Genomic DNA, 13,999 nt, shown 5'->3' on the forward strand with positions numbered 1-13,999 from the left:
ACATTTATTTTCTCTTTTGGCATTAACAGTTCCTACATTGAATTCGAGCCTGTAATAGATTTACTAATGCTACAATAATCAAGCATATGCGTGAACTCTTCAAAACGTCTTGTTCTCTAGTGTATCTCTCTATCAATGACTGATGTTTCGTTACATATGAGCTGATAAAAGCTTGTTAAAAAGTAAAAGGTTATTCTGGAGAGAGAAGTGGATCTGAAGAATTATGAAAGACATAGGAAATTTGATTTATCAAGAGGAATTGCAGATGCAAAATGCTCAGTTAGCGTTTCTCAATTTGTTTATCTTTGCATAGTCCTTGAAATAAATTAATGTCTCATGGAACCGTTGCACAAGAAACTGATTATATACCATATATTTCTCATTTTATTTTCAGAGTTCATGTGGTAAATATCAAAGTATATATTTTTGAATAACTGGTTCAAGAAAAAATTAATATTTCTGCGACAAATTTTGGCAATAATGAAAAATCAAATTTATACTGTTCGCTCATAATAGTTCAGGAAGTTTTCATTCACAGACACAAAGAAATTATTTTTAAGATAAAATTATTATTAACATTGAAATGAGGTTGTACATTTATTTTATTTTTTTCACATTATGGAGATTTCCACCGAGATAAGTAAATAAAATTATTTTGAAATGTAGTTTTGTGCATTTATACAAATGCAAAATAAAACAAACTCGTCATAGGTTCTTATAGAATATTTATTATTAATAACATTAGGGTATTGCAAGCGTGTCAGATTGTGAGGTGAGCAACACTTTATGCCTGCTTGCTATCCATGCAGTTCAATCCAAAAGTAGGTAGAAAGTGAACTTTGAGTTTAATTTCGGCAACTTCGTATCCCTATTTTATCCTTTAATTCTCACATGAGTGATATTTCTGACAAAGTGGGAATAATTGCTGTTTTCCATGTCGGAATTTATCCATCTAACACTTATTGTTGACTGGTTCTTAACTTTGAAGTAATATAAATAAATGACAAAAGTCTATACTCCAAATTCTAAAATGTTGTTCATCTTACCGTTTATTTCTTTCAGCATGTTAAAATGTTCAATAATTGGTAGCACCTGTTTCGTAGCGCAAAAACAACCATATGATTATGTCAATTTTAAAAATATTTTTCGCCCTGACTCATCAGGAGATTAGGAACTCGTTAACTTTAAAATAAAATAAAATATGGACATGAAATCCAAAAAAAGCGGAAGAGAAGTTGTAATTGTGTTTTATGATATTTACGCCATCTTTGATTTTAATGCGGAGTCATTGACGCTTTACCAACATATTAATATAATGTGGTGATATTGTTATAATTAACATTAAAATTATCTAATACTTCTTTTTATTTATTATTTATTGTCTTAGATAATGTTAATGATTACATCTAGAATATGTATATTTAGTTTTTTTTTTTTTACAAAACCAATTTTTAATTCATAGAATTTGTTTACGCTATTTAACTTATTCCGTATAATCTAAATGTATGTTCGACCGTAACCTAATTATTGCAGTTGAATATAATACATTTTATAGATTAACTTGTAATAATTAAAAACGCGTGTTAAAAAATATATTAGTCTCCATTGAAATTGGTTTAAAATATCCCGGTTTTGATAAATAATGAAATAAATAAATAAATGAATGAATAAAAATTAAAATTAAAGAAATAAATATAAATGGGGGATGGGGTTGAAGTTGAAAAAATTAAATTAGTAAAATATAACATTTAACTAGTACAGTTAAAATTAATAAAATATAATTAATCAATAAAATGATATGCAAGGGAGATAATACAGTATACTTTTAAAGTTTTAACATTCACTGAGTTTCATAAATAAAAGGATTAGTGTGAAATATAATTGAATGAGCATATTTTTCTTATAAACACACATACTCACGATCGTAAGGTGAAATCGCCGTATGACGAGGCCTAAGCAAAATTTTATGCAGTACATATTAAAAATTAGTAACAAAATATAGTACAGTATATAATACACATGTATATAATCAAATAACATAAATAACACCGTAACTTACGGTATGGTATTTACCCCCACCTTACGGCGTAAGGTGGGGGTAAATACCATAACCAGTAGCCGGTAAAACATCGTATTGCACATTGTAACCTGAAAAAACCGTATCCTAGGGCCACCATATCACGGAGTTCTACTGTATATAAAAGTGAGAATGTGTGTGTATTTGTGAGGACACTTCTCAACCTATATAATCAACGGAATTTTTATCTACAGATTTGAAATTTGGTGTATAGAGTACTCAGATATGTTGAAAATTTTAAATTTGTTTTCATACGGAAAAGGTGCTGCTAAGGCGTCAAAATTGAAAAATTGTTGTTGGAGGGGGAGGTCATCGGATTTTTATCTGCTTGTCAACTATTTCACACTAGAAAACACTTTTTAAAGAGCGTAGCAAGCTGGTCTAATAGTTATCATACTTGATTCACTGTCTTTAGGTTTGTTTTTTTTTTTATTTACAAGACGTGAACTGTTTAGAAAAAAACATAACACTCGTATGCACATGTCTCAGTTTTTTTTTTTTTACTTCATTTTTTTTAAAGGAATTTAACATTACGTTTAATACCAAACAACGCCGGGTACATCTTCTAGTCTGTATATATAGTTCTTTACATCATGTGGCTTTATGCCTTGTTGGAAACGATTTCCATAAAATAAAATGTTAATCTCAGCGAAGTTAGATCAATTCTATGTCTTCCTTAGTCTACTATTCTCCCATGCCAAAGAGTATCCACACGTGTTAATGGAGTTGATGCAAGAGATGGGATGCTGCGCATCACCGAACCACTTGAGACGCTACGTGCTTAAGGCACCGGTAATCTCACCAATATTGAGTTTTTGACGTGACTCAGCTAATGGGATCTTTCATTTTGCAACCTTGCGGCCATGGAATGATAAGTTACGCCAAAGCCATTGCCGATCAGAAGAGTTTGGGACACGTGACTCAATACTCATATATTCAATTATTTTGAAACAAAAATATAAAAATAATCTTAATTAAATGAAACTTATTTTCACCTTGTCTACGAAACTATTTTTTGTAAAACTTATTTTATTTACTTTTTTAAAGTCGTATGTTTATTGAATAATATTTAATTTTCTAACTGGCTTTCACGAAAAGAAAACTAATTGTTCCTTAAAGTTATCCAAAAGCGATCCAAGTGTAAGTTGTTCGATCAAGTTTATCGCAAACCTGTTGTTCTTTTCCTGCCATGAATTATCTATCCAAAAACGTAAATATTTTCTGAGAAGAAAATAATTCAGAACAAAAAAAAAAAAAAAAAAAAAAAAAAAAAAAGGAGGAGGCGAGACGAGATAATAAGCGAAACAAAACAATAAAAGTAAAAAGATTCCCCGACAACGCCGGGATAGGTGTGTCAGAAACTTCGTGAAAAATATTGAATAATTCGACACCCTGTCTTTCCAAGCTTATAACTACTCGAAAAATGTAATTCAAACCCTAATTTTTTTTTTCAATTAAAGGAGCAAGGACCAAGGTTTCATTAAAAAAAAAAAAAAAAAAAAAAAAAACAACAACGTGATTTAAAAAAAAAAAAAAAGGTTTTAAACTTCGGACTTTACAGGTAAATTTCTAAAAAAACACTTCTTTCTTTTTGTAAAACAAAAATTTGAATATATCATTTATTGATCTTTTATCTTCAATTTGTGATATATAAAACTTTGGTGAGTAAATTAATTATTTACTTTTTAATAGACATTTCAAAATGGGGGGGGCGTGAAGTAATTCTACCCCCTCTCTTTCCAAGCTTATAACTACTCGAAAAATGTAATTTAAACCCTATTTTTTTTTTAATTAAAGGAGCAAGGACCAATGTTTCATTTAAAAAAAAAAAAAAAAAGAAAACAAAAAGTGTTTTTTTAAAAAAAAAAAAAAAAAGGTTTTAAACTTCGGACTTTACAGGTAAATTTCTAAAAAACACTTCTTTCTTTTTGTAAAACAAAAATTTGAATATATCATTTATTGATCTTTTATCTTCAATTGTGATATATAAAACTTTGGTGAGTAAATTAATTATTTACTTTTTAATAGACATTTCAAAATGGGGGGGGCGTGAATTAAAAAAAAAACGTTTGTCTAAAATATTATATTCGGTTTCTGGAAAACCTCATCAGTATGCCTTGTATTTAAGAATTCAGGTGATAAGTCATCTCCTTCTCAGTACAGACCAATAAGTCTCTGTGTGTCATGAGTAAGTTGCTGGAATCCATATTAAATAGAGAAATAGTCAACCATCTCAGCAGAAATAACCTTCTTAGTGACACGCAATATGGTTTCCGTTCTGCAAGATCTACCGCAGATGTGCTAACGGTTATATCTCATAGGATTAGTGAATCTCTTGACAAAGGCTTCCTTTCTAGGGCAATTGCTCTTGACATATCAAAGGCCTTTGACAAGGTATGGCATAAAGGCCTACTTCACAAGATTTCCAGCTACGGTATAACTGGAAATGTTTTCTCTATCATTAAATCATTTCTCTCTGATAGGCTCATAAGAGTAGTGGTTGATGGACAAAAATCAGAAGCCTGCAGTATTAATGCTGGAGTCCCTCAGGGGTCCATCCTGGGCCCAACTCTTTTCCTGATCTACATCAATGATCTCCCTAAACACATACTTAAATCATTCATTGACATCTATGCTGATGACACGACCATCTACGGCAATACATCAAAGGCTATAAATGACAAAGTTCTCTCTGATTCTCTCTCCTCTGATCTCGAGCGCATGGTTCAGTGGGGGAAGACATAGCTGTTACCTTTAATGCATCTAAAACCAAGCTCCTATCTTTACATCATGAACGCTCTGATCCCCATCTGGCATCAATTGAAATGGATGGCTCTGGTCTAGGAGAAGCCCCATGTTTTGACAAGCTTCTGAGCTTGACCTTTACTCCTGATCTGAAATGGAACACATACATCAAGTCTGTTGCCAAGGTCGCTGGAAAGATGGTGGGATCCTTCTACCGCCCCAGAAAATATCTCACTACTGATGCAATTCTCTATCTATATAAAAGCCAAGTACGCCCAAGGATGGAATACTGCTGCCATATCTGGGTAGGAGCTGCCAAAAACAGCCTATCCTGCCTTGACAGAGTACAAAATAGACTTTGTGGCTTAGTGGGAGATGCCCTTTTCTCTTCCCCTGCAACCTCTCTTCCACAGAAGAGACGTTGCGAGCCTATCTTTGTTTTATCGTTATTTCCATGACAGGTTCTCGTCTGAGCTTCAATCTCTAGTCCCCCTCGCCAATCTTTTACGAAAAACACCCGTCTAGCTGAAACCACTGTCAAAAATTTTCCACACTTTTTATCTGTGCCTAAATCAAAACGTAGATTCCATGAACAAAGCTTCTTTCTTAGAAGTGCACGCCTGTGGAACTCTGTTCTGTCTGCCTGATTCCCACCTGAGTACAACCTGGATGTCTTCAAGTCCAACGTAAACAAATTCCTGATGAACCGCCCCCTTAAGTAGACACTTTTATTAAATCCCCACACTAACGTACTGTACATGTAATAACCCTTATCCCTGAGTGGCTTCCGGGCCTTGATAAGTGGTGATCACCTTGTAAAAAAAGAGCATAAAATTTCATATTGACCCTGAAAATATCGTAAAAATTGAATCAATAGAAAAATTTTGATAAATTTTTAAAGTTTAAAAATTGAAAAATGCTGAACTCGTAAAATTCAATTGATTTCATTACTGTTTTTTTTTTTTTTAATAAAAAAACTAATATTTCTATTACTTTTTATACAACTTTAATAGTTTATTTTGGAAGTATAATCCATAAAGAAAATAAACAACCCACTTTTAAAAGAGAAATTACGAGTTTTTATATTTTATTCGCAGTTTCGTGTTGGGGGGGGGGTAAACAATTCCTACAAAAATTCTGATACACCTAACGCCGGGATGTTATATCTAGCTTTACATAAAATGCCAAATAATTTCTGAGGATTTCCTTATTTCCATGTAACAAGCAGATATTATTAGCGAGAAGTAAAATAATAAAAAAAAGTGTGAAACTCTTCAACTAAACGTTTGGTAGAAAATAAAGGAGAGTGTGGAAGAGGGTGGGGCTATTGATTTACAAACAGTCAAGAATAGGTGAACTTTGGTGAGTGAAAGAACGGTAAATAAAGGTGCTTGTTAAGATAGAGTTGACAGATCGATTTTTTAAATATGTCGTTTTAAGCAAAAACATCAGTACTTAATTGTCATGTCGAAAATAGTAATATATTCAAAAATTACGAAAATTCATCGAGTAGAACAACTGCTATCGTGTTTTTAGTAAAAAAAAGTTCATCGTTAAGATCATAAAAAAGTTCGTCATTATAGTGACGAAAAGGGAGATAAGTATGTTCCTTGTATTCGCAATCTTCAAGGTGTTGACATCTAGGGAAAATGCAATTTTCCCCAATTTTCCATAAAAATTACTTTTAACTATGAATAATTTTCTACTTGATAAATTTTCGTAATTTTCGGATATATTACTATTTTCGACATGACATAAAGAAAGTATTATTGTTTTTTGCTTAAAACCTCATATATAAATTTAAAAAAAAAACGATCCGTCGACTCTATCTTAACAACCACCTAAATAAATATTTGTTTATTTGACAGTTGTTTGTTTCCCTACAGCATTGGTTCTCAGATTGTGCGCCCGAGCGCACTGTTGTGTTGCGCCCCAGCCCCAGAGGTTTTGCATGGGCGCTTAAGCGCCGTGGAATTCCTGTAAGATCTGTCTAGATACAACAAACAAGTATACACAAAAGTAACTATGGTATACCATTTTCTTACAAAGATTCATCGTTTAGTTAGCCCAATTTAGTATTGAGTGCGCCTATTTAGAGTACTGTAAATGCGCTCCGACTTTATAAAGTTTGAGAACCACTGTTGTTCTACAGAGTGAGAGAAAAAAAGAATCAGATTTAAAGATGCATTAAAATCATCTGACAGCAGTTACTGTTACTTTCGTCTTGACTTACAGTTTCATGTTTTTTCTTACCTTTGTCCATTCTTCATCCCACCCCCACCAGTTATACATCATTTTTTTGGTTCTTGTGTTTGCGTTATATGATAGAGGATGTGGCAACGAATGTGCTTGCCATTCTCCCACCACGGATTTCTCCACCCACCGTTTCTTTTGGGTGTTCATTTTGATGCCATCATCACCTTTCGTGGATTGATCTCTCTTACTTTTCCTTTCTATCTATCTACCTATTTACCCCCCCCTCTCTCTTTCTCTCTCTCTCATCCTGTCTTTTCTCCCTCTCTATCTATCTTGTTCTTTCTTTTTTCTCCCTCCTTTCTATCCCTCTCTCTCTCTTATTTATCTGCCTATCTATCTGTTTCACTCTTTATATATATATGTTAGCAGGTCGCTCGGCGTTGCTCGGTCGCAAAATACGTTTAAATATGATATTTTAATTTCTGCAGATTTCGGATTTATTTTTTCATTATAGAGCCAATTCTCTATTTATTATTATATTGTATCCAATATATAGTAGTGCCCCCCCATCCCGCCGTAAAATACACTTAAATATGATTTTAAATGCAGATTTCGTATTTATTATTATTGAGTCAATACTCTATTGATTATTATATCGTACCCAATATATAGTAGAGATTTCAAAGGTAATTATATATATATATATATATATATATATATATATATATATATATATATATATATGACTTGGGTATCATCAGCTAGAATCGAAACCAAACATAAAACGCTCCAGCCTTAGTCGCTACTGTTTAAGCTCTCGTCAGGCAAATAAGAAATAGTTAAAAATGAACTGGCTTTAACGTATAAGTGCATATTTGCGCAAGCGTAGAAGAGAACTTTAAGTTGACTTGCATCTGCCAAGTTCCATTTTCGATTTTCACCTCTTAGCAGCTATTTTTTACCGACTAAGGATCAAATAAAATTTGCTCCACGGGTCTAAATCTCCTATATATCAAGTTTTATATATATATATATATATATATATATATATATATATATATATATATATATATATATATATATATATATATATATAAATGTGTGTGTGACCATATCTATATGTCTCTCTAAACTCTTCTGTCAATTTTTTTCTACACACACACCTCTCTCTCTCTCTCTCTCTCTCTCTCTCTCTCTCTCTATATATATATATATATATATATATATATATATATATATATATATATATATATATATATATATATATACTTCCTTTTCCCTATCTCCTCATCTCTTTCTCTCTCTCTCTTTCTCTTTTTCCATATTCCCTTTCTTTTTCTCTCTCTCTCTATCTTGCTCTTTCTATCCATCTAATTAACTATATCTACCTTTCTCCCTCTCACTTTCTTTCTGTCTTTTTCTAACTTGTTACCCTCTCTCTTCTCCTTCTTTCTTTATCTATCTTTCTGTTTATCTACCTACCTACATATCTCTCTCTCTCTCTCTCTCTATATATATATATATATATATATATATATATATATATATATATTCCCTATATATTCCCTTATCTTACTTTCTATATCTCTCTCTTCCCATCTTACTCTCTCTTTTCCCTCTCTATTATCCGCTGTATCTCTCTTACCCTCTCTCACTTCTCCTTTCTTACTCCCTCATCTTCTCTACTTATTCAAAACTGGAATTGCATCTTTGTTTCACGCCTCCCTCCTCGTCTGTTGTTACTGCTAACTTTGCCAGTGAAAAGTGATTGCCGCTGCCTGATTGCCGTGTTTTCTTCTCTACTCAATTCTATCCCTCAGACCATAACAGCTGATACGGATGCTAACAACAGTGCAATTAAGAAAGACAATGATATCGACATTGACCTAACTGACCCAGAGGTCAGTGCTGCTGCTACAAAAATACAGGCAAATTTCCGTGGTCATCACACTAGGCAAAAACTTAAAGACACACCTAAGGTAGGCTATGCCAGGTATTTTCTTCACTTTTCAACCTCATGTAAGAACTAACTTTTTTTTTTTTTCATTTATAGTTTTTATTCTTCTGATTTTTATTTCAGCGTTTGTTTTCATTGGAAAAATATTGTTTGTTTTGTTCTTTCAGTAAAATTATAGATTTAGATATGCAAATAAAAAAAAAAAAAAAAAGTTTTTTTTTGCAGGGTAAGAAGAAAAGAACTAAAAGCATAGGTGCTTGTGCAATTCAAAAAATGTACTATTTTTGATCGGATTTTCAAATTAACTTTTAATTTTTACGGTATCTTTTGCTTATTAACTTGTTAGGCGAAAGTACAGAATAGTTTTTTTTTTAATCCATATATTAAGAATGTTTTTCTAAATAGTAAGGTTATTATTTCAGCACGGTCTGTAAACTGCACAAGTACAGAAGTGGGTTCTATGAAGCGAAAGTATTCATCGAAAAAAAAAACATGTCTAAATGTTATTTTGTGGACGTCTTTTTTTTTTGTAAATAAATATTACTTTACTGCATGCTATTTCCAAAATTGTAAACATTTTCTTACAAGAAAGTAATTAAAAGAAAAAAAGAAGAGATGTGGGTACAATAAACCGAGAGAAGAATGAAAGTAAAAATACTCCCGGATAACACCTGGTTGTTAGAATTAGATTTACATAAAATGGCAAGTGATAAAGCAAGATTTATATTTGAAAGAGTGTGATTCTGTTTTAGACTGAATGTAAAAAGAGCACATCATTCAAGAAAGAATCGAATAGAATCCTATGAAGTTATAAGAATTCTTGGGAGGAAAAAACCTATCTAAATATTTTCCTTTTTCACCTTTTTAAATTGCAAAAGTTGTAAATATTTTAGGTTATTATTTATGATAGTTTTAAGTTGTTTCTTTTTTTTCATCGATATTTGTCTTCAAAATTCTATTTTAAAAATTATCACAAGTTTGAATGTACATTATATTCGGTTGAATTAAAACAAAATTTTTTGTAAGAAGTCATACATTTCAACAAATTAATTTTTGTATGATTTCAACTTATATTCTTATCTTGGATGCTATTCTGAAAACGTTTCGGTCGATGTAACCTCCGAACTTCCTTAGGTGCGTATTGTTGAACCTAGGAATGTTTATTCTGAATGGAACCCTTTATTTAATCCAAAAGGGTAGCTTACTCTCGTTCCGTCAGCCATGATTGTATAAAAGTCTTAAGTAATTCTTAATTGTATTTTTAGTATCGCTTGTATTTGAGGATTGAACTTTCAACCTTTAGAAGACTGTCATTTAGCACTTAGCACTTTATCTGTTGCCCCACAAGTCCATGTGGACAATAGTCCGAATAATAGACATAGTGGAAATTATCAATCCTCATCTAAAAATTTCGAAATAAAATTATTTTTTTCTATTTAGAATGAATTGAACTTCATTTAGCAAATATTCACAAGAACACATAGCAATTAAAAAATGGTCAGTTTTTCAAGTTCATAAACGCCATTATGAATCTGCGTGAGAGTTTTTTTTCTTTATTTTACAAAATCAGAAAATGATTCGAATGTATCAACTGCCATTATTGATTTCTTCAGCGCATGAAGTGATTCTTACATACCGAAAGCAAGTAACAGCTCAAACAATGGCATTTTTTTTTAATCTTATATAACAAAAGTTTATCTCCTATAAAATGATACAAAATGCATGAAATATACACAAATCGTAATTAACATTGCATTTGCTATGAACTTAGTAATTTATCCACTTATGAAACGACGATCACACCATCACAATATAAATGCATTAATAAATACGATTCTTATTTTGAAAAGAAAATCATAAATAATATTATTTTCTAAGAACACTTTATTAATATAAAACACGACAAACATTAATTGATTGCAAAGTCTATAGATGTATAATTTGAATTATTCGATCTACTCTTCTCATCTTGAGTGTTATTTTCACAACGTTTCCGCCGATCTAACCATCACACTTCTTTAAGTGTACCTTGGGATCTTTCGGTCGAAGTTTCGGAAATCTTTCTGCCAAACTCGAGAATCGGCATAGAATTTCGAACTAAATCCTTGATTTAATCCGCGGGGGTAGCATGTTCTCGTAACATCAGTCCTGACTGGATAGAAGTCTTAAATAATTTACACTTGTATTCTTAGTATCGCCCGCACTGAGGATTGAACCTTTAACATACAGAAGAGTTTCACTTAGAACTGAATTTTTACCTAAATACTATGACCGTTACGCCATGGCTCCTTGTGGACTTCCAGAGTTTGACAAGGAACACCTGAAGAAGGTCGGAGCTTACACAGTGCCGAAATGTTGTGAAAATGGCACTCAAGTTGAGAACAGTAGTTCGAATAATGCAAATAATACAAATTAACAATCCTCATCTAAAAAAAATCCGAAACAAGTCTATATGTGTTGTTTGATTTCTTATTATATCGCAGGTGATTAAAGCAAATTTGTTGTAGTTAAGTAATTTACAGAAAAGTGATTTAATATTTTGTTTTGGGAGGAGAAAGGTATCTTCACCTGATCCGTTTGAAGTTCTACATTATTTCTGCTTCTGTGTCGACTGTGATAAAATAGATCCATTTAAGAAATCATGTTTTTTTTTTTAATTTTATTTTATCAACATGTTATTAAACCTTTTTCTTTTCTTTTCTTTTGAACTCGGAAAAAACAGCCTTCCTTCTTTTCCAGACAAAATCAAAACTCTTAATGGAAATAAACCCAAACATTCCATCACGATAAACTATTTACAGTGCTATAAACACTTGTTCCTTTGTGCGGCAAACATTTGTTATTGATGAGAACGTGTACAAGAAATTTGCCATTATCGATTAGATCGGTTCAGCACATGAAGTGATTCTTAGATGCAAACAGGTAATGGCTTCAGTACACGTTAAGATTTGTTCAAAACGAATGACAATTTCGATTTTGTATGGAAATCTTTCGTTCTGTCAATTTCTATTTAATATACACAAAACACGAACGATTTCAGATCAGTCAAATCGCATCTTTCCTTTTTCCTTAATAATACTTACAAGAAGCGTTTCTTACTAAAACAACATTTTATAACGAAATTATTTTATTTTTCAATGTTATTTATTATTTTTGTTGGTAACGAGATTATTTGACATGTTCATTTTTATATGTCCACACCAGTACACATTTATTTTTTTTTAGATAAGTCTTTAATATCAGTGAATGTGTGTGTGTTTGTATTGTATTTTTTCATGAATAAATGACTAAAAGTCTGTTATACACACACACACACACACACACACACACACACACACATATATATATATATACACACACACATACATCAACAGAAATAGCTTCCACTGCTAACAACATAGAAGCATTCCTCTTTTAAGTTTTATATATTCCTAATATGAGCAATACTATCCTGACACTTAATATATGATCTCTTCAAGAAGTTTAAATCCTTATTAAATCTAACTCTCTTTATTTCTCCCTCTCTCTCTCTCTCTCTCTCTCTCTCTCTCTATATATATATATATATATATATATATATATATATATATATATATATATATATATAGTCATCCACATACAGTACTGTTTCGCTGTTTCACAGCTCATCAGTGCGGCGAGACAAACAACTACCTCAAGCCAGGATCGAAACCCGATCGCCCAAACGACAGTCGGAGCTTCTAACCGTTTCAAATCATATATATATATATATATATATATATATATATATATATATATATATATATATGACCTTTGTTCAGTTTTTAGAAACAATGGATACTCCTTGTATCTATGCGTGCAAAGCAAGGGTTGTGCAGTTCCTTACAACTTCTCTCCTGAATCGACATTGCCTGATTTCAATGGCAAGTAGAAGTTCAGGACGACTGGAAACGATGCCGAGATAAGCGGAGAACACATACAGCACCTGGTATTTCCAAATGGTCACCCATTTTAGTACTGACCAGATAAAACGTTGCTTTACTTTGGTAATCTAATGGAAAATAGTATGTAATGTTATTATGCTGTGTATGTGTCTATATATATATATATATATATATATATATATAACATAAAGTCATCAGTGCTCATTACGTGAGCAGAGCTAATTACTTGTAACAGAAAAATATACTTATGTCCAGTAAGCTACTTTAAAACGTTTGTGTTCCATTTCCAAGGAAAATCATTAGGCTAACTGCAGTTAACCTGATGAATTAAAAACACACGTTTCTGTATAGTTTACTTGCTGTATTTTATGATCTGATCCAAATTCAAATTAATATCTTAAAATATCTTGGTGAAGGGATTTTTTTGTGAATGGTGACGTAAATACAGTCATGTTTCAATCATAGATTTAATCTAACCATTAATCGAAACCTGATTATATTTGTGTAGCTATTCACTATACTTTTTATTATTCATTTAGTATAACTTTTATGTATACAATATTTTTGGCTACATATATGCATACTTTTTCCAACTGCAGCCTTAGTCGGCCTCCTTTCCTCATGCCAAGTTGTTAAAATGCACTTTAGCAATTTGACTTAATAAAGCTTATTTATTATTATTTACTCACTAGTAATCACATCAGCCATCATCAAATATTTCTCTTTGAGAATAACTTGTGGTGTTCTCTGGAGTCTGAGTAACAACAAGTCTCCCCAGATTTCTAGTACTCTCCACCTCTTTCAATAACCATTGCAGATGGATTTGCATTATCATAACAGCCACTTACCATTGATTTCTCGTTGGTGGCGATCATTGGTCTTCACTGGAATTTGGCTGGCAAAAAGCCTCCCCAAGGTCCCAGTCCTCTTTGCACTCATCCGGCAGAGGTCTGGCTAGGGGTTACTCTCCTCAGTCTTTCCATCCTTCTTGACCTTCCTCACTTATTTAGTGTGGCGTCAGTTTTTAGTGACACACACACAAAGAAAAGAAAAAGAAAAATTGAGGGGAAGGTAGAGAATTAACTTACAAATATACAAGTC

At 32.0% G+C, this 13,999-nt stretch overlaps 1 protein-coding gene across 11 annotated transcripts in view; it reads left to right on the forward strand.

The window, feature by feature from the left end:
* LOC145277764 (uncharacterized) overlaps positions 1–13,999 on the forward strand; it is a 513,076-nt gene that overhangs the window by 353,522 nt on the left and 145,555 nt on the right. For 10 of the 11 annotated variants that reach the window (XM_080129496.1, XM_080129499.1, XM_080129500.1 and 7 more), the window contains one exon: positions 8,839–8,997. The exons of the other annotated variant lie outside the window; for it this stretch is intronic. In XM_080129496.1, the coding sequence (XP_079985622.1) occupies positions 8,839–8,997 (159 nt within the window). The remainder of the gene's footprint in view (positions 1–8,838; positions 8,998–13,999) is intronic. 11 annotated transcript variants of the gene reach the window in all.

This window comes from Euprymna scolopes, chromosome 6 (genome assembly GCF_053919585.1).
Source record: "Euprymna scolopes isolate OS-2025 chromosome 6, ASM5391958v1, whole genome shotgun sequence".
NCBI lineage: Eukaryota > Metazoa > Mollusca > Cephalopoda > Sepiida > Sepiolidae > Euprymna > Euprymna scolopes.